Source organism: Lathamus discolor, chromosome 24 (assembly GCF_037157495.1).
Source record: "Lathamus discolor isolate bLatDis1 chromosome 24, bLatDis1.hap1, whole genome shotgun sequence".
NCBI classification, from domain to species: Eukaryota; Metazoa; Chordata; class Aves; order Psittaciformes; family Psittacidae; genus Lathamus; species Lathamus discolor.
The window spans coordinates 1,107,385-1,128,268 of NC_088907.1; the positions used below are offsets into that span (position 1 = coordinate 1,107,385).

A 20,884-nucleotide genomic window follows, 5' to 3' on the forward strand; every position below is an offset into this window, starting at 1 on the left:
GCTTCGTACATTCAAAGGCCCGTGAGCGACGCGGCGCTGTCCTGGGGCGATGCAAGGCTGCAGAGGAGGGGACAGCAGCCGGCAGAGAGGAGCTCGTCCACAGGCAGTGAAGCGTCTGCTGCCCCTTTCTGCCTCAATCACAGCGGGTGCTTTCTGGTGAAAAAAACCCTATTTAGTAAAAAAACCCCAATAAAAATAGCAAGACCACATTGCGGGAGCAGGAAGGAGGGCAGTGACCGAATTCAGAGAAACATTTAAATTAAAAACGTGTCTCAAGTACAAAATCAAACCGTGTTGCTCCAGGGCAAACGGCCCCAACGAGGCTCCAATGCCCGCTTCCCACCCCAGGCACTCCAGAGTCTCCTGTCCTCGCCGGCTCTGGGGGGCCGCAGCGGAAGCGGCCGCCTCCTGAACGTCAGGTCCCTTCGGCAGAGCGGTTCCTCCTCCTCCTCCTCCTCCTGGCAGCCGCCCTGGCTCTCCCCAGGCTCCATAGAAAGGAGGACAGCAGGGATGCAGCGGTGGGCTCTGCTCTAAGGAGACCTTCAGGTGTCCGAGGCTCAGCTGCGCTGGCTCGGTTCTTTGTTAATGCTATCCCGCTAAGTGTGGCCCAACCTTCAGCCTTTGGGTTTCTGTCCAGGTAAGATTACTTAGGAAAAAGAAGGAAAACATAAATCAGCAACAGGGGCTGAATTCTTTGTCAGACTCCACGGACCACGCAGAGAACAGAACCATCTGCTTCCATCGCAGCAATCCCGTGTTGCTTCACTGTGAAGAGAAAAGAGGGGGAGATGCCAGGGAGGGCTCAGCCTTCCTCTGAGGTCTCCTGCTTCATCTTCCCCTCAACCTTCTCCACCCCAGCAGAGGCAGAGGAGAGGGGGATGTTGAGTTCAGGTTTAAACCAGCCCCCCTCCTACATTACAACAGGAAGGTCTGTGCTGCAGGGACAGCAAGATGAGCAGCTTCACTCCTTTTATCTGTCACCAGACCCACTCTGAGCCCTCAGGAAAGAGCAATGTCTCTGCTTTGCCTCTTGCTTACCTAAGGCAGTTGGGGCAGCAGATTAACACGAACTTGTGCCTGGCACTGGTCACAATCCAGAGAGGGATGAAGAGCTCCCGCTCTGGTCAACTGGCACATCCCGCTCTGTGTCCATCTGCCCAGCACAACCCGGGCCCACGTCACCTCCCCCAGTTCTCCATCCACCTCCCAGGCTGCTTCTTTTCCTCCTAGACAGGGAAGTACTCACAAAGCTTATCTCAGTCTCCTGCAGGTCTTCGAGCTGCTCTCTCAGCTCTGCAGAGGGCTCGGGTATGGAAGGCCCTGGGGAGCCACTGGGGAAACAGAAGGGAGAGACCTGTAAAGCACTTGTTCAAAGCGAGCTCTCAGTCAGTCACGTTCCCTGGCCTGCTCTCCTGTACCCAGCCAAGGAGATGTCCCAGCACAGCACAAAGGCACTTGTAAGGCAGGTTTAACACAAGGCAACACGATCCCTGCTAGGGCAGGCACCCAGAACACCACATAGATCAGCCCTCCTGGCCTGACTTCAGCTGTTAGGAACAAGGATCTTTTGTCCAGCAAAGCACGAGCACCTCTTTAGAGAAGTCTTCGAGCACCTCATCAACACAGGAATGGTCCTGGGTGAAAACAGGCCAGGGACAAAGGAAGGACAAAGCACGGAGCTCAGCAAGTCTCAGCCTTTCCAGACAGAGGAACCTGTGTTTGAAAGTGCCCCTGGCAAACCTCTTATGCTCTGAATTCAAGCTGCAGCTTCACAAAAGGATATGCAACACGGGTACACTGAGCACCTGATGCACTGGAGCGAGCCACATCCTGCCTTCCCCCTGCGTGCACCCTCAGAAGGGCAGAAGCTGGAGATTTTGGGGAGATCACTCCCCTTTGTACAGGGCTACAGAGATTTAAGAGGTCACCTCCTCCAAGGGTGGTGAAGACCCCACCAGAGCAGCCAATTCTGGAGAGAGAAAAAAGGCAAGCAAAGAACCCGTGCCCAACCTGTGAGATCCCAGTGCAGGCACGCTGCTCTCCATCAACAACCCACAAGCTGCTTTCACCCTTCCTCAGGGCTGGCGGAGCTTTACGGACCGACCAAGGTTACAGAAGCGCAGCGGGTTTGATCTCACCCACCAGAAGCTGTGCTTTGCCCAAGAAGGGGGCTCAGCACCGGGCAGAGTGGGGAGGGCACCATCCTGAGAGGTTTCACCACACAGAGAGATGCACTAAGGAGGGCTGAGCCCTGACACAGGGACACGCTGCGTTACAGCACCGACTGCACAGAGCCTCTGGAACCACTGGCCAGCAGCAAGCACGAGGCCAAACCCCAGTGTAAAGCCTCACTGAGGACAGCCTCTGGACAGGAGAAGGTCGCAGGCAAAGTCTGGTTCCTCCCCTCACCTAGACAGGAAGATGCCAGGAGCTGTCCTAGTCAAATCCTTTGCTGAGCTGTCAGCTTTATGCACTTGCACGCCCACTGACCTACGCAGGGATTGAAGGAGAGAGACCCGCAGTTACGTTCAAAGGAGCATCTCAGGCATGCTGACCTACTGGAAAGGAGCAGCTCTGGTTTCGGATCCCTACCAAGAAGTTTCCATGTTTTACACAGGGAGTAAGAGGTCTTGATTACAATTGCATCTTATTCTCCTGCAGCTCAGAGGAGAGCAGGCACTTCCAGCTGTGCCACGGTGCAGGCACCAGCTCAGGACTGGGGAAGACTCTTTCTGATTGCTTCCAGGAAGAAAAGTTAACTTGTATGAAAGGGATCATCCTCTGACCACAGCTCCTCCTCGTCCTTACCACTCCAGCAAGAGATCAAACATTCAACAGCAGCCCCGGCTCCCACAGGGCTCTCCATGCACTGCAGCTTCTGAGACACATAGAACCACGCTGCACACATCCTGCAGCCTCCTTTCCCAAGGGATTGTAGGGCTCAATGCCAACCACAAGTTGCAGGAAAGCCCAACTCTCTGCAGAGAGCAGCAGGAAGGCCAACGGCAGCATCACCCATCACCACGTCAATGCTCTTCACGTACATTTTAGCCGTGACACTTTCACCAACTCACTTGCATTAACACAATTACCTCGACTCCGGAATAAAGCCATTAAATACAGAACACACAAGGAACTAAGAGCCACTGAGACCCTCACACAGCTCAAAAGCAGAAGATGCAAGATCACATCACCTGTAACAGACACACGATGCTTCCCCCTTGCACGTGCTTGAACCGACAGCACTGAACTTGCTCCACAAGACAAAGAGCTCTCCAGTGGGTATTTCCACGAGCATGCCAAACCCCAGGAACATCCACAGAGCAGCACAAAGTCCTCCCATGGCTTGGATCTGCCTTGCAGGAGCCACCAGCCTGCCACGGGCCCGAGCCACAAGAGCCTCACCTGTTTGCGGGCGAGTTGAGGCCTCCACTGCCCAAGGAGGATGTGGACAGGGTCGTCGCGATGGAATCGCTGTTGGCTTCATCCACTGGCAGGGTCCTGGGCAGGAGATCTGGGCGACCAAGGTGGGAACCTGAGTTGAACACAGACTGTTCCATCACCAGCGCAAGCAGGATCGTACGGCACAAGCTCCCACACTACGCAGAGCTTGGGGTCTGTGCTGCATCGCACCCAGTACGCCTGAGGCACCCAGGCACTGCAGAACCAGCCCTGCAGGCAGTTCGCTGTTCCAAGTCCAAGCCTCCACACAACTGCTTAACCCCGCTTCTCCCCCGGCACAAACCCCATGGGCAGAAACTGTTGGGAAGAGAGGAGGCACACAGGACTGCCACACCACCTCTGCCCCTTTCCCAGCGGGAGCAAGGGGCAACTTGATGCTTGCCATGAAAGATTCCATGAGGACACATGAGCTAACAATTCCACCCTCTGCAATATCGTCTCATCCTGATAAGGGTTATCATCCTGATAAGGGTTATCATCCTGATAAGGGTTATCATCCTGCCCTGCGTTTGCTGCAACAGAACACCTGGAAACAGCAGGGCTGGCTGCTCCTCCAGGGCCTTTCTTATAGTGTCAGGCTGCCAAAGGCCATTTGGTTTCCTACACCCACAATCCCCCCCCCAGCAAGAGCACAGCCCAACATGGAAGTGTCTCACACAGCTTCCAGCAGACAAATCCAAGCTGGAAAAGAGCTCTCCAGGTTTTTAACCCAGGCACCAACCTTGCTCCACATCCGCCTCTGTCGTCACTTGTGCTTTTGTCTCGCAGGACATGTGTGACAGGGAAGGCACTGCTCCTTGACAGCTCCGCCGCGGAACGGCTGCGCCAGACCGGCTCTTCTTAGACGGGGATGGCTTTACTTAAAGACAAAAGCCAGGAGAGCCCTTTTCAAACAGCTTCAGGAAGGAGGAAAAGACTTTCCAGTGAGAGCCTGGCACCAGAGCTGTGCCCCAAAGGAACAAGCTGAGGGATGAAAACAGCTCCTGTAAGGTCACATCTTTGAGGCAAGAACAATCCGGGAGCCAGGAAGACGCCACACAGCACAACAGAATTCCTACAGCTGGCATCCACCTTCCCACACTACAGCTGCGGAGCAGGGAGAAGCCAGAGACCATGGCAATGGCCAAGAGTTCAGCTGTGCCCGGGTACTTACAGGGTATTTTCTTGAACGCTGTGTTGCACATGAACCGCTGGAACCTCTCGGCATAGAAGCTGGGTCTGTGCACGGATACAGTGTCCTGGAAGGCCAAGAGGCAAAGAACCTGATTTAATGAGTGACTAAGGTTAAGATGAGCACCTCAGGCTGTCAGCCTTGAAACACACCACTGTGCTGGACTGGGACCAGTCAGGGGTTCTCAGGCGCTCTCACTACCAGCTGTGAGAAGCGCAGTAGCTACAAGCAGCGGGCATTGACTCCAAAGCAATTAATACTTGTTAATGAGTCAGTAGATGACCAGCATCAACAAAAGCAACACTTGTGGCAGCACCTAGAACATAACCTTACATAGAAAGAGGGCAAACACACCCACCGCCCTTGGGAACTCAGGATCTTATGCCCAGAAGGAGCACGGACAGCAGGCACGGTTTAACGACGACACTGGCATGACTGCTAAGCAAGTTCAAAGGGCTGGTTTTCCACTCACCCCATCGTGCACGAGGGCCTTCCAGGAGTGCTCCAGCTTCTTGACAAGTCTGACAAAGGAAAGGATTTTTGCACTAAGTCCCCACTCTCTGCGTCATTTTGTGCTCGCTCAGTACTGACCCTGGCTCCTGACACACTGCAAACCCTGACTGCTTTGGCTTGGGATCCTCTTCATTGTCCCATGCTTCCAAGACTGTTCCACACATACCAGGGCTGACTGCACAGTTCAGTCTCCCAGAGGCAGAGTTTCACAGGCATAATTATCAAGGACAATTGACTTGCAGTGACATTTAGCAGAGGCTTTATACATGTAATCCCTGCACACTGCATTTTGATATAAACAGAGGAAAAGGTAAACCTTACAGCTAGCTTTCATTTTATAGCAAGAAGTGGTCATGGCCATTTTAAGCCACCACTTGTTTTGTAACGTGCCACTTCCTGCACAGCACCTGTGTCCAACCACCACGCACACAAAACCAACTTCCCAAGAGGAAATCTATGCCAGGAGCTTGAAGCAAATCCAGTAAACAAGACCCAGAAACTGATCCTAAAATGCCCAATGTCAGGAAAATAGAAAGCAGTAAAAAAGTCTGTGTCTTAACCACTTCTTGGAAGCCAATTGTGACAACCAAGCAGGGGCAACCTGTGCTGTGAAATGGTCTTCACCAGGTGATACAGCTGCTCTTAAGGCTTCTTACCTGTAGGACTGCAACACGTCAATGATGCCGATGTACAGGAGGAGCCTCTCCCCCTTGGCGTTGCGGGCTGGAATTCCTCCCATCCTAGAAGAAGACAGGGCACATACATGAAGCAGGGAGTTTTCAAGCCCACTGCCTCCCTCATGCACCCTAGCAGTCAGAGCAAAATGCTTCCCTAGTTAAGCTGCTGCATCTCCTGAGAACTGACCCCCTTTCCCCTCTGTGACAATTGTTATTGAAGGTTAATCCCAAGTCTTTAATACAACCTGGAAGGCACAAACAAAATCTTTTATACATTAAGGAAGGGAAATCAAAGGCACATCTGGTACCAAGACCTCTCTGCCCAGCGTGACAGCAATCCCGTACAGCCCAGTCTGCACCTAAATTACGCCTCCATTAGCCAAGCTTGGGTTTCACTGGGAAGAGCAGTCCCAACCCAGACTTACTGGTCATCTGTTTCTATGGTGCCACCTCGCCGGGCCTCTCCCTGGATGGATTCCATGGCCGTGGAGTAAAGGGCCTTCTGGGCAGCGGGTCGCCGCATGTCAGCCTGCAACGTCCCATCTGCCATGGCGTGCTCCCTCTGTGCCAGGTCGATGTTATGGATTGCAACAAGCAAACTGTAATCCATGATTTTAAAGCTCTGCAGGACCTGGGCAGGAAGGCAGCACAAGCTCAGTCAGCAGCACAAGCAGTGACACTGTCAGAGCAGACAGTTTCAGAAGCATAGTCAGCAGTTTTGTTTAGAGCCCTGAAGTGATGCCTTTTAATCCAGTCCATCTCCGCTCTAATCCACCTACATCTAATCCATCTACGTTAATGCATCCACAGTCGCCAAAGGGAGTTAGGGGAAAGCCATGGGTCGTGGTCCTGTGCAGACAGGGACTCAGACCAGGGGAGAACAGCAGCTTCTGTGCAGCTGCCCAACTTGAGACCGGGCTCTGTCAAGCATCCTGCTGCCCAGAGCCTGCCCTGCTCCAGAGCTCAACCTCGGCAGAAGATGCTTCCTCTACCTCTAGAGGCAGTGCTGGGTCTAATTCAGGTTGGGTATTGAACAAAACCAGAGCCCAGGTTCTGCTTCGGGTCCATGCCATGACCCCTACACAACACGGCTTCTCCAAGTGAACAGGCAGAGGCTCCAAGGGTGGAGCTGCCACCTCCTTTCATGCGAAAGGACTCTCCACACCACCCCTCACCCTTCACTTACCAAACAGTCTCTTTGCAACGTTTTGCACAGAGCATTATACATGTCGGAGTCTAAGAAGAGGCCGTCAGGGATGTCCTGCATAAAATCCAAGTCCTTGTACGTCGGGAAGACTTTCTCCCTCTCCTTCTGGGATGCTCGGCGCTTGTAGGTGGAGCCCTTGAGGTCGTACTTCAGGTGCATTTTGACAGAGCGTGGCAGCAGGTTGTTCATCACAACAATGCGAATGTTCTTGCCCCCAGCCTGGACACAGTAGAGGCCGTAAAACTTTGGCAGCAGCGTCCTTGGGTTCTGGTTCAAATTCTGAAAGACCCAAGAGAGAAATACCCTCAAAGCCATCCTGGTTCTGCAGAATTCCCGTGCTTCTAGATGGCAACGGAGCTGGCAGTGGTTCAAAGCCACTGCCACCAAGGGCAGGTGAACACAGGGCACACATGGGTGATGCCTCCCCTTGTTAACAACCTCTCTGCAAAGCTGAATGGGTCACAGACAAATTGCAGGAAGGAGTTTGCTGCTTACTCACACAGAAGCTAAGCTGGGGAGGCTTGAGCAAAGGAAGACATTGTGCTTAGCCTCAGCCAGCTGAGTGAGAAGCTGCCACTCAGCCGGGGCACACATAAAGCATCTACCAGGCGGTAGGCAGGTGGATGTGTCACACTGGTGCACCTGAAGGACCCTTCCCTAGCCTGCAGGGACAGCCTCACCCAAGTGACTCACCATGTAGTAGCCAGGCAGCAGCTTCTGCAAGAACTCAGCCTCTTTGTGCTGAACCGTTTTGATGATGAACTCATCGTCGCTGGACACGTAGAAGAGGGATCCACTGGCCCCGGAGTTCGAAAGTTCAATGAGTGGCTCACTGCAGAGCGAGTACTGAGGAGGACAAGGGGAGACGCACAGGGAACACCGGCGTGAAGGCTCTTCCTTTCAAACGTTACCAGGGGCACAAACAGCATCCACTGCTGTGCTCACAGAGCCTGCCATGGGGCCTCACAGCACTTCCCCACTCAGGCAGGGGGAAGAGGACACCCATCACACAGCATGCCACAAACAGGAGCCTGCTGTGAGCACCAGCTTACCAGGTAGTCATCCGGTCGGATCCCAAACAACTCCCGGAAATAGCGGAAGGCCACTGGAGCGTAGGTTTTGAATCGGAAGTCGTTGTAATGGTGAGCTGGGGTCAGGTTACTCCCTTCACTGGGCAGGGGAGAAGCACACACAAGCATTGCCATTTGGAACACTGCTTAAGGAAGCATCCTCAATGCAAACACCTCCAGGGGAGCTGCTTCGAACACACTCAAGGGCTGGAAAGCACCCACCCGGAAGGGACACACGTAGGCAAACCCAGCAGCAAGCCTGCCTTGGTTCACAGCATCAGTGATGGACACATAGAGGGAAGAACCAGGGCTCTTCAGACAAAACCAAGCAGGGGCCAGCCTTGGTCTGTAAACAGGAGTCCTGTGCTCACTCCTGCGCTCAACTGCCCTGGTTTGGTGGGGCTTCCTTGTGTGCAAGCAGGGTTAGGAACTAAAGCTGCTATTCACTCCCAGAGCACTGAAAAGAGAAGAGAGCAAGCACCAACCTGGGGAAGAAAATACTTTCTACTACGTAGAAATCTTGCATGAGAACATCTCTTTCGGGTTTGGTGCTCAAGCTTCCAACGGTGTGTGTAATGCCCAGCTGAATGGCACCCTTCAAGGCAGATGATGTTGTCTGGATGGGCAGAGAGAAGGAGTTAGACAATGTGGAGCAGCGAACTGGAAATGGGAAGGAAAGGAGCCAAAAGAGAGCCCCCATTCTAAACCAGTGCTATAGCTGGGGTATTTTACACCTACTGCTTCCAGCTTCTGTCATTTCTCTCTCATTGACTAACATCACTTTGGCATCACACCCCTACATCCCTGACAGCATCCTGCTTGATCCCTGTGCTCTGGGTGGTCGAGCCATAAAGGACTTGAACTGAAACCTTAACACCCTAAAAAGGACTGAATTTCATAGCCCCCACCTACGTGTCCTGCAGTCAGAGGGGGAAGACCTCCAGGGACAGATTATCTTCTGCCACTTTTTGCCACCTTGATCCTGGAACTATACACTTGGAAGCTTGCTCTTCCCCAGCTTGGGCACAGACTCAGGTCTTCTACAGGACAGGGCAGGCACAGCCAGCACACAAGGCACGCTTCTGTTTGGTGCTGCCACATTCTTGCCTCTGCCTCCCTTGCTGGGTCGGGGCTCTTTAACCCTGAGGAGTTCATTGTCATTCTTAAATAAGGAGCAAAGCCATGAACCCAAACTGCCCAAGAACAATGCAGGACTGTGTTCCTGCAACAGCTACTCGCATCGAGTCCTCTTCTGCCTGCGAAGCACATGATCTCATCTCAGAGCACTGAGACGTGCTCCAGCCCAGTTCGTGCTCCAGGCTCTGACCAGCAGCACAGCAGCCCAGGGATGTGCTCAACACCCTGGTGTTATATGGCCTGGCAGGTCCTGAAGCAGGGAGATAGGAGCTCTGCAGAGCAGGTGCAGCCCGGATTTGTGCACTGCAGCTCACGGACGTTTCACTTGGCTTGTACATAAAGCAATGAGACCCACAGCGAGATCCAGGGTGCAGGAGCCAACTCGTTACTGTTTGTTTCCTCAAGCTAAACAAAGGCCAGCGCCCTGCCAGATGCGAGACATCAAAGTATCTGGCAACAGAGACCACTGCAGTATCCAGGGGACAAACATCCCAAGTGCTTTCCCCAGACACATCCTCCATGCAACCTTGTAAAACAAACGGGAACATCTGTCCCACTTCACTGGCTTTGTTAGCACAGCAGCAAGAGCCCTGCTCCCAGCTCCCTGCAGAGAAAGCAACAAGAAGCGGCAGTAACTCCACCTTGTTGCTAATGTCCTCTTCTACTTCAGCTGTACCCGGTGTTTACTTCAGTATTAGATGGGGCAGGAGGAAGAACTTGATTCCGCTTTCATTCCCTACCCTCTAAAGGCTCAAGTTGCTTGAAAACAGGTCTGAGCTCACCTTGCCCTGCTTAGAACTCCCACGACAGCCTCACTGTTGAGAAAGAACGCGGCTCAGCAATGCTGCCTTGTTTGGGAACACAGAGCCACAGGGTCAGGTTGCCAAGGCACAGGTATTCTCCTCTCCCTTTTCTATTAGCCACACAACAGCGTGTTCACCGTCACCTTCACAGGGCAAGGTATTTTAACAAACAACTTACCAGCCCTGGCGAAGGCAGGGATGGAGAAAGGGCAGGATAAGAAGCACTATTCCAGCTCCTTCCACTGACTCCCAATGGACACATGGAGACACATCCGGATTCAAGATTTCAGGCCAGAAGCTTTGCTTCCACAATGCACTGAAGTCCCCCAGACAGGAAGCAGCATCCCCAATCCACACATGTTAAGAGGCTCTTTAGAAATGCTCAATCTCCCCTTTGTAAAGCAAATTCCAGCAATACCGCAAGATCTATAGAAACCCTTGTGCCCACAGAGCACAGAAAGCACCCCAAAGCCAGAAGAGGCCTCGGAAGTGTTGCTGATGGGTAGAGTTTAAAAGCAATCCCCTCTTTAGGAGGCTGCAGAAGGGAAGCTGAGCAGGGCAGCTCCACTCTTCTGGCTGCTTTCCTCTGGGATTGTCTTCAGTGACTGTCCCAGACGTCAGCCACCATCCAACACGAACCTCATGGGACACCCTGCTGAGAACAGCAGGTAAATGAGTGCAAGAGGTAACTCACCTTTTTATAGGTAGTCTCGCCCGTGGAGTCCACTCCTCTATGCCCTTTCTTTATGGTCTGTGAGCCTGGCTGCCCAGAAGCACCTGGCATCTAGGAATGGAGGAAGAGGTAAGAACCAAGGATGTAAAACCCAGACGGAGCCTGTGAAGTGTCCCCTGCTCAGACCCAAGGACATGACAGGAGCTGGCCTCCAGGACCACAACAGCACTGAGTCGCCTTCAAAGGACTGAGTGAATCCTATGTGCTTGAGGCTGGCCATCTCATCAGAGAGAAACCCCCCCGTGCACGCCCGTGGAAGGGTTTGTTTCTCAGTCAAAAGGTCCTGCTCACAGCAGATCCCTGCGGCGTTTTGGTGGCACAAGAACTGCTCGGTCCCAGGAGAAGCTGGGGTTTTAAGCAGAGATTCCCCTGGGAAGGAGAAATGCTCTGATTTCTCCAGTGAGCACCTGCAGTACTCACAGCTTGGAGCCTGGCTTGCTCCTAACTGGAATGGGGTTGGGAAAATAGCAGGCGGCTCCAGGATTACATTGCCTCAGTTAGGGAACAAAGCGTCTTGGTCAGAGCCTTACCTCAGGGGTGAGGGACTTCTTGAAAGTAGATGATCCTGCGAAAAGAATAAAGGCACAATTAGAAGGGGTTCATCATGATTATGCAGCACAAAAAGGCCTCTCGCAAGGCCTGCTTTGCATCCAAAAAGCACTGACTCACAAACAGCACTGAATCACGGCTCACTTCTTCCCAGCTTCTCCTCTTACAGCAGAGAGCCCCAAGGAAACGCTGCTCTGTCGACTGCCTGCCGCCAAGCTCACTTGTGGGTTGGTGCCTTCAGAGGGGTACCAGCAACTTCCCTGCCTTCAGTGGGCTTGGGTGGCTTTGCAGGGTGACTGCCATCCATTAAGCAGCACTGGGAGGTGATGGACCAGGTTCTGTCTCTTAGGCCTTGATTCCTACCAGGGGTTTTCGGTACAGACCCTGCCCTCTGCAGTGTGTCTGCACCACAAATGCAGGCACCAGGCACACTGAGCCCAGGGAGGCCAAGAGCTGCCATGCAGGGACCTTGTAGTGACAGGACAAGGGGTAACGGGTTCAAACTGAAACAGGGGAAGTTTAGGTTGGATCTAAGGAGGAAATTCTTTCCTGTGAGGGTGCTGAGGCACTGGAATGGGTTGCCCAGGGAGGTTGTGAGTGCTCCATCCCTGGCAGTGTTCAAGGCCAGGTTGGATGAAGCCTTGGGTGGGATGGTTTAGTGTGAGGTGTCCCTGCCCATGGCAGCGGGGTTGGATCTGGATGATCCCAAGCTCCGTTCCAACCCTATTCTATGGTTCTAGGACCCTGCCCCACCAGCACTCCCATGGACCAGTCCTGTGCTTTCTGCCTCCAGCCCACAAGAGCACATGAGGTTTTTCAGTTGATTTTCAGCTCTGTTTCAGCCACAGCAACTGATGCTGCTTTTAACAGGAGAGCCCCCCCGCCAGCCCCAGCCACAACCCCGCCTGCAGCCAAAGCAAGCACTCATCCCTCACACAGAGCAGGCAAAGGGCTGCTTCCCCCCGCCTCCACCGATGGTTTTACCGGCTTGAGCATGACAACACAGAACCCTGGAGCGGTTCTGGGCCCACCCCTTGCTCCCTCAGCACAGGAGCCCCTTTCGCTGCCTGGCAATGGAAGACTCACGCTGTGATTTCATCACCAGTCATCGCGGTTCAGCCAAAGGACCGGAGGAACCCGACAGCAACCCCGGCCCCGGCGGCCTTCCCGTACCCAGCCCTCATTTCAATGCACGCAGGAAGGAAACCTGCGACAAACACCTTGTGCTGAACAAAGCCGGCCCCGGGCGGCTGCTCCGGGCACCTTCCAGCCCCCGGCTCCGTTAAAGACAGGAAAGTTCCTCCGGACAAACTGATCTTCGCATTGGAAGTCGCCCACAGGCAGCTCTCTTCCTCCTCGGCATGCTCAGGGCTGCCCCCCTTCATCTCTGACACCCCTGGACACTGGCCTGGGTTTGGGAGCATCTCCAGCTAAAAGGAGGCTTCTGTCACTTAATGTGCTATGATGAAACCACTAAAACTGGACTCCATCACCGTGACACAAGGCTTCTGATCCATCTGGACACAGGGATGGAGGAAACATCTCCGGCATCACAACAGACGTGTACAATAGCAATTATGCCTTTGTTTTAAGCAATTATGTGTCATTATGAAAACAGAAACCTCTATGAAGCCCCATGACTTACGCAGTCCTGAAGCAGCACTACCAGCCTCGTAGCCTTGGAGATTCACTATGCTGATATTTAATCATCCGTGCAAAAACATATCGCACTAGGATTCAACCAAAGCTCTCTTGCCAGAGGAGCCAGCAGCAAACCGTCTCTGTTGCCTTAATCACACGCCACACGCATTAAAAGCAAGAACACGCAAGCAGCTTGGTGGGAAGAGCATCCCAAAGCGAGGCCTGAGGAAGATGCAAGTATTTAGGCTGAGGAAGTTGGGGCTGTTCAGCCTGGAGAAGAGAAGGCTGCGTGGAGACCTCAGAGCAGCTTCCAGTACCTGAAGGGGGCCTATAGGGATGCTGGGGAGGGACTCTTCATCAGGGACTGCAGTGACAGGACAAGGGGTAGCGGGTTCAAACTGAAACAGGGGAAGTTTAGGTTGGATATAAGGAGGAAATTCTTTCCTGTGAGGGTGCTGAGGCACTGGAATGGGTTGCCCAGGGAGGTTGTGAGTGCTCCGTCCCTGGCAGTGTTCAAGGCCAGGTTGGATGAAGCCTTGGGTGGGATGGTTTAGTGTGAGGTGTCCCTGCCTACGGCAGGGGGGTTGGACCTGGATGATCTTGAGGTCCTTTCCAGCCCTAACTGTTCTATGATTCTATGCTCTCAGCAGAAACCAGAGCATCAGCTTCACCTTCCCGTTCCTCATCACCCCAAACCCGCAGTGTCCTGGTGCACCCCTTCACGTGGGGCTCTGGGCAGTGTCAACAAGCTCCCTCGGGTGAGGCTGGGGACAAGGAAGGGTGAGTCAAGGAGGGAAAGCGCAGCCTGCGCCCAGAGCCCGGCTGTGTCAGAGCACTGGAGCGGCCCCAGCACACCCGGTTTCCGCAGCAGGAAGCTCCCCTCCCTCCCGCTGCTTTCCAAAGCCGTTTGCTGCCCATTGGGAAATGGGCAATTCCTGTTTGACCACGCTACAAACGCTTCTTCACGCCCCAGTGCACGGGGGGGGGTGGCCTGCGGCTGATGGGATCTGCTCAGCTCCCAGTGCAGGGCTCCGGAGAGCATCCTCCCGTCCTGCAAAACCAAGTCCTCCCCATCGCCAACAGCTGAGGTCAGAGAGAACAAACCTCAGAGCTTTCCATCTGGAATCATTACAGTTACCTCCAGCTCTTCTGCTCGCTCCGGAACGGCAGCTTTGTGTGGTGCGGCCCCACGCACGCGCTGCGTGGGGAAGCGAAGGTGTTAAAACCGATGGCGCACACGTAACAACATGAAATCATGTCGAAGCTATTTTGGGATCCATTTAAATGCCTCTTCCAAATGGAAGAATTCATGGGACACAATTCCCATCCTGACTGACAACTGACAAAACGGCCCGACACCCCTGAACAGCCCATTCTGGCCAACAGAAACCCCTCAGCCCTGTCCAACACTGAACTCGTGCCATCCCAGAAGCTTGCTGCCTGGGATGCAATTCTGGGAGCAATCCCTACGGGCAGTTTTGGGGCATTCCTCAGAGCTGTTTACTGGAAGCTGAATCAACCTGAATAAATAGCTCCTGCTTGCTGCTGCCCTTGACTCTCGGGATTATTTTGAGCCAGCAGCAGACAGTATAGGCTTACCAAGCATGACCGCAGAGCCTGGAAAACAAGCTAAGAAGTTGTGGCAATGGCACCTGGTCAGATGGTTTGGACAAGGATTTCCCGGCAGGAGCGTGGAACAAGGCATTTGGGTGAGCTCCTCACCCATCCCATAGCAAAGGAGGATGCTGATTCGGCAGGGGCAGCACAATACCCACTTCCCTCTGCTCCTAAGCAGAGGTGCTCGGATTTCAGCTGCTCCTCACGGTTTGGACCAAAATACAAAGTGAAAACGTTCACAGCCCCAACCACACCACGAAGCTCAACTGCGCAGCTGGAGCGGGGCAGGCTGAGCCCCAGGCCACGTCACCCCAGCACCAGCACGCCCTGCCCTGCCTCCCGGCCCCGCTGCCCACCAAAGGGAACAAGCGGCCAGAGCAAGGCTTTCCCCAGCAGGTCCCCTTCATGCTCAAAGCCGGGGATATTCTGCTTCCCCACCTGCATTCTGCCCGCAGGTGGTGGCCCCGTTGGTGAGAGCACTCCCAAGCACACAGGAGTCAGTGCGAGCCCGTGCCTTAGACCCACCAAACTCTACCTGGCTGGAGCCTCCATGGACGCATCCACCTCGCTGGCCACACAAACTCCCCCCTCGCAGGTGCCAGCTGGCATCAGTTGCCTTCCCTAATCCAAGGCCATGGCTCCGAATGGGAATAGCAGCGAGGTTTCTTCCCTTCAAAGTGCAAACCAGGCAGAAAGCAAAGCAGAAAAGCCCGTCTGGAACAATCCTGCTGGGGCACACAGGGCTGTGCAGAGCCGTTTAGAGGTCAGGAGAGCGCTTACACAACACACTTCAATGGAACAGCAGCTTTTGTTGAGCAGGGCAGCAGCTTATTTAGTGGGAAACAACCCCGAAACACACCAAGTGTTGTCAATCCTCAAAAGCTAAGGCAGTAAAACTGCAGTCTGGTTACTGGCGAGGAGGAACATGGCATGCTTTTCGGAAGCACACAGATGCAATACATCTACCTCTTCGAAAGGACTTCACTGAGCAGCACAGAAAGCTGAGATCTACACAAGGAGAAACAAGAAGGTTACAGAGGTGTCGTGGTGGACGGAGAGTTCAGCTGCTTGAGGAAACAGGAGAGGTTTCCCCCAAGGAAGCTGAAGAAACATTGACACAAATCCTGTTTCCACAAGTTAAGGAAACAAAGGCCCAGACTTTGCAAGCAAAACACTTCTGAGCAGGGCACCTTCATCGCGCACAGCAAAACCCTCTTCCAGGGCGCTGGAAGATGAAGGCCTAAACATTGAATTGGCTTTCCTTATGGAAAACTGCGGAAGCGTGGCCTGTGCAAAGTCGAAGCCGATGCTGTTCATCGCAGCAGCTGGAGATGGACGAGAGCCCACGAGATGAGGCAGCCTGCCCCTGCCAGCCCAGAACACGGCCCTCCAGAGCAAGATAAAGCACTCACAAACACTTGATCCTGGCTGGAAGGCCAAGCAGTGAGGAACAATGGTGAAATTCCCTGCATCGATAGATCTGTTCCAGTACATTATGTTAAGGACATTGAACCAACGGCCTCAAAGCTGCCCTAAGAGAGCCTGTGGGCTCGGCTGGCAGACGAAGAGCCCTTGCCCGGTGCAGGTTCCAGTCCGGGGCCGTTAGAGGCCTGCAGCTGATGCCCACACCACTGAATCCACTGCCCCGCATCAGCACATCTCCCTCCCGCTGCCCTGCGCTCGGGTTCAGGAGCCTGGCGATGGAGGCGCAGGATGGGGCGCTCAGCGGCTGCTGCTGCGGTGCTGGTGCCAGGCAGCGGGTGGCACGCTGGGCAAAGGGCCAGGGGAGACCCAATCTCTGTCACGTTATCGGGACACTTCTGGCCTCCCTGCAGCAAGAGGAAACCCTTCCTCAATCTCTCCTCACCAGCAAAGTGCCAAGCGCTGCGGGAGGAGGGCAGCACCCCCAGGCACGCGACGAAGGCAGCCTGCAGCGAGGAGCAGGTTTCCGTGCACAAGGTCAGCAGCATTCCCTGTGTCCCCAGGAGAGGTCTGCAGCCAGGCACGACCCCCAAATCCAGTTAAAAACCAAACCAAGCAGCTTTGCCTTCCACAGAGCTGAGAATGACCCCCGGAGGGGTTTGGGTTTCCCCTCCATGGCCAAGGTTGGTGAGCACAGGTCATGCACTGCCCCCCTGAAACCACGGCCCCACTGTTTGGGGCTTATCCCAGCAATCCCAGGGAACGCTTCACGGTCCTTGAGCACTTTCCTCCTACCCCAACGCAACTCACCAGGGCTGGCGAAAGGAACGTTCTCCTTCACAGCACAGCAGGCCCTGACCGAGGAACGGCAGTCACAAGAGCACCAGCAGCGCCCGTGTCTGGACGCGCACAGACACACGAGCACATCTGACTCCCGAGCTACAGCCGCTACTGAAAATAAACCCCGTTAAAGGCAGGGAAACCCCCTCGGAGGGAATTAAATGAGCCTGAGGCGCAGGATGCCTTCAGCACCAGGGATGGAGAGCAGATGGCAGGACCAAAGGGTGGAACCTGCACACAAAAGGCCACGGAGCAAGAGGTCTGCAGCATCCGCTCCTGACTCCAGCCCCACCATCCCTCTCCGGGGAGCAGCAGGGACCCTGTGCCTAGAGCCCAGCAACACCAGCTCGAGACAGAGCAGCCACAGGAACGCTCTGGTCCTCGTTATGGAGCTGCTGGGGAGAGTGAGAGCACCCCACAAGTGCAAACCCACAGGGAAAAGGAACGACATCAGGGAGCAGGAGCAGCACAAGCACCTCCAGCCCCAGGGCAGAGGCTGGGAATGAGGCACGGCCGAGGCAGGCAGGATGCTGGCCACAAGTATCCCTGTTATTGCTTTTCCATGTGGTTCACGGCAAAACTATCTTAGGGGGAGGAGGAACCAGCTTATCCCAGATTTTCCAGCAGAAGAGGGGGCAGACTAAATCCTGCTGAAGGCATTTCTGGACAAGAGCACCTTCTGGAATAGCTGATGGCAGCTCCTGCCCCTGAACCTGCCGAAGGCTGAACCCTCCGTCCCCACAGCAGCATCTCCTGGCACACGAGCGCTGCACAACCTTGTGCCGTTTGGAAATGAGCCCTCCCATTGGCTGGAGACGATGGATTCCACATCTCTGCCTCGCTCCTGATTGCACCAAAGCACTTGGATGAGTTAAAGTTTCAGCAGACCCAGACAGCAACACCTTTCCAATGAATGGAGAGTGCAGCTTTAGAGCTGTCGGGAGCTGCTCCGGGTACGCAAACCCCAACGCTAACTGCTCCAAGCAGTCCTTCCCCAGCCTGCACACAGCCCCAAGCCCTGGGGTGGCAGCAGCCCCTCTGCCGGATGAGCCCAAAACCCACCGCAGCGGAAGCTGGCAACAGGGACAGCAGGATCAGCATCCCGCCCGCTGCAGCTCCTTTGCCAGGGGGAAGACCAACACTCCCTTCCCAGAGGAGTGAGATTCAGGTCAGATGTAAGACACCTTCCTGCCTTGGGAATGCTCTGCTTTTTAAACAAGGCAGAATCCACAGGGATACGGTGAGAGGACACATTTAATCACTGCCGTTACTCAGTAATCAAAGGGCAAACCTCAGCACAACACCGCTGCTGGGGGAAGACGAGGACGTGGTCCTGGAGCAGGAAGCTCAAACGGGAGCAGAGGGAAGCAGCTTCCCCACCCTGCAGGGCTTGGAATAAACCCCGGAGCAGCCCCTTGCAACAACACAAGGCAGAGGCAGGGGGAGGGAGGAGCAGCTTGTACTTCCCAAAGGGAAACTCGGCTGTAAGGCAGGAAACGGCTCTGCAGGTCACTGGTGCCTCCCCAAAACCTCCCGGTGCTCGCTCGAGGCACCCGGCAGCTGTTCACAGGAGCTGGCTCCTGCCCCTGCCCTTCCACAGGAACCTTTCGTCTCCATCTGAAAGCAAAGGAGCTTTGCCCCGCGCCGGGGTGAGCATCGTGCTCCAAAGTGATGGAGAGCTCAGCCCAGCTCCCAAGGCACCACAAGGGACAGTGAGAGCCTGAGCCAGGAGCCAGGGGAGGACGCTGACCTGGGACACCGGTGGCTGGGGAGGAAGAGCCATTGGGATGGTTCAAAGCTCACGGTCGAGCCTTTCCGGGTGATGTGCACCAGCAGTGGGGGCTCAGCAGCTCAGGGCCTGCTCTCACCTCACTCCCGGGATGATTTTCCTGTGCCCAGAAGTGACTGATGCATTCTGAGGGCAATTCTTTGGTCTGTGGACCCCGGGGAGGTGACAACGGGAGTGATGGGGTGACAAGGACAACGGGGTGATGGGGTGACAACGACAACGGGGGTGATGGGGTGATAACAATGGGGTGACAATGACAAGGAACTCCCAACCCCCTCAGCCCCATCAGGATAAAGCAGCTGCAGCACCCAAAGCACCAAAGGACTGAAATCCCGTACTTGCAGGTTTTGGCACATGGCTGCTTCCAAGCAAAAGCAGCAAACTAAAACCTCGCTGGTTGCCTCCCCAAGGCATTAAATACACATGGAAGCAGGCAGAGCATCCACATTCCCTTCATCCAGGCTGGAGGCACCAGTGCCAGCCTCCTGGGGCAAGCTGCACCCTGGATCAGAGGGCGACAGCGCTCCAAAAAGCCATGGCAGGACTCGAGGTAGAATCACGGAATAGTTTGGGTTGGAAATGAGCTTGGGATCATCCAGATCCAACCCCCCTGCCATGGGCAGGGACACCTCACACTAAACCACGGCACCCAAGGCTCTGTCCAACCTGGCCTTGAACACCGCCAGGGATGGAGCACTCACAACCTCCCTGGGCAACCGATTCCAGTGCCTCAGCACCCTCACAGTAAAGAATTTCCTCCTTAGATCCAACCTAAACCTCCCCTGTCCCAGTCTGAACCCGTTACCCCTTGCCCTGTCACCTCAAGCGATTCAGTTTCCTATAGAACAAAGCAAAACCTCACATCCCAAACACCAAGCAGGCTCCTCCTGACCCGCAGAGCTGCCGCTCCGGCACCGGGGCCCCTCCAGGATCCCTCCTGTCGCATGCTTGCTCTTAAGCACGGCTCTTGAAGCCCTTCAAGCCCTTTGAAGCCACCTCCTCCTCCTCAGCTCACAGGAGAGGGAACACGGGGGCAGATCCTTAAGGAAGGCCCAAAGCAGGAGGAAAAGCCCCGGGGGTCTTGCCCCTGGACACAGCCCTGGGCTCTGCAGCCGATGAAGCCAACGCTCCTCTTCAAACCGGCTGTGTCGGACCAACAGGTCCGGCCTCCCGCACACGTAAGCAAAGGTAAAGCAGCTCCAGCCCGAAGGACGCAGCCTTCATCCCCCCGGTTTCTCCTCTCCCTGCTGTGCCGGGGCAGCCTCCGTGCGCTGCACGGCAGTGAAAGGCCGGGCTTTCCTCCTTCCAGCTCAGGAATACCTGGGTTTGGCCAAATGCGAACGCCGAGGCTCTGACAGCGTCGGTTTGGGTCCCGGCCACAAAGCAGCGGGAGGAAACCGCTCTGGGGCCGGCCGGAAAAGGGAAAACGGCTCCGGAGCCCCCCGGAACGCTCGGAAGAGCTGCGAGGGGGCAGCCGCGGGTTTAAGGCCCGGAAGTGCCCCCTTTGATCCACCCCCCGCCACCATCGCCCTGCAGGGGGGAGCGCAGCGCCCGGCCCCGGCCCCGTGCGCTCCAAGGCCCTTCCCTTGGCCCTTCCCGGCCTCAGCCCCATCCTCAGCGCGGACCCCCCGGAGCGGTTCGCATCGCCACGACCTCGCCTCGCACCCTCACCGAACGGCTCTGCCCGGGCACGGGGCACGGCTCCTCCCCCGGCAGACGCCTAAAGGAGGCCGCTCGGCCGCCCCCATCCCTCCGTGCCCCCGCGGCCGAGGCCGGGCGCAGGCCCCGCTGCCACCCCCGGAGCGGGCGCCCTGCCTCGGGCCCTAAGGACACGGGAGCGGGCCCCGGCTGCCCCCCGCCCCTCGAACGCAGTCCCACCCGCACCCCGCAGCGGCCTCGGCCCCCGCGGGGAGCCCCCCGCAGCTCCGCGTGTGCCCAGCGGGCTCAGCCCCGGGGACAGCTCAACCGCGGGGCCCGCCCGGGGCTCGGCTCCGGCCCCTCCAGCGCTCACCGCCCCCCGCCCGCCGCAGCTCGGCCTCACCGCTCCCCCGCGGAGGCCTCCCCACGGCGCTGCCCGCGGCCCCCCCGCACACCCCCGGCCCCGGCCCGTACCGCCCAGGCCGCCGCTGCTGCCGCTGCTGCCGCCCGACTCGGGCCCCGCCGCCGCCGCCGCCATCTTGGAGCGCTCCCCGCCGCCGCCACCGCCGGCCCGCGCGCGGCGCCCGCGCCCCTCCCCGCCAGGCCCCGCCCACC

The 20,884-nt window shown here is 55.9% G+C and overlaps 1 protein-coding gene across 4 annotated transcripts; it reads right to left on the reverse strand.

Annotated features, from left to right (window-relative positions):
* Positions 1 to 241: 241 nt before the first annotated feature.
* On the reverse strand, positions 242 to 20,846 carry PIP5K1A (phosphatidylinositol-4-phosphate 5-kinase type 1 alpha). 4 transcript variants are annotated; one of them, XM_065660385.1, is made up of 16 exons: positions 20,744 to 20,846; positions 11,304 to 11,338; positions 10,735 to 10,824; positions 8,586 to 8,716; positions 8,083 to 8,200; positions 7,724 to 7,876; positions 7,010 to 7,309; positions 6,249 to 6,454; positions 5,803 to 5,886; positions 5,106 to 5,154; positions 4,616 to 4,700; positions 4,184 to 4,321; positions 3,406 to 3,535; positions 2,410 to 2,490; positions 1,247 to 1,331; positions 242 to 765 (listed from the first exon to the last, which is right to left on the reverse strand). In XM_065660385.1, the coding sequence occupies exons 1-16, from the start codon at positions 20,805 to 20,807 to the stop codon at positions 763 to 765; spliced, it is 1,752 nt and encodes a 583-aa protein (XP_065516457.1). In that variant the 5' UTR covers positions 20,808 to 20,846; the 3' UTR covers positions 242 to 762. The 4 variants fall into 4 exon arrangements, with proteins under 4 accessions (XP_065516457.1, XP_065516458.1, XP_065516460.1 ...); XM_065660386.1 differs by lacking the exon at positions 20,744 to 20,846 and adding an exon at positions 15,116 to 15,791; XM_065660388.1 differs by lacking the exon at positions 20,744 to 20,846 and adding an exon at positions 11,443 to 11,748.
* Between the last annotated feature and the right edge of the window lie 38 nt (positions 20,847 to 20,884).

Bases quoted from the DNA above. Each gene is read 5' to 3' on its own strand.
- PIP5K1A (XM_065660385.1), bottom strand. From the start codon at position 20,807: ATGGCGGCGGCGGCGGCGGGGCCCGAGTCGGGCGGCAGCAGCGGCAGC. The intron at 8,201-8,585 runs GTTGGTGCTTGC...TCCCCTGCCCAG, and splicing joins GAAAGTATTTTCTTCCCCAG to TGAAGGGAGTAACCTGACCC. The intron at 7,877-8,082 runs GTAAGCTGGTGC...TGTCCTCCTCAG, and splicing joins TCCGACCGGATGACTACCTG to TACTCGCTCTGCAGTGAGCC.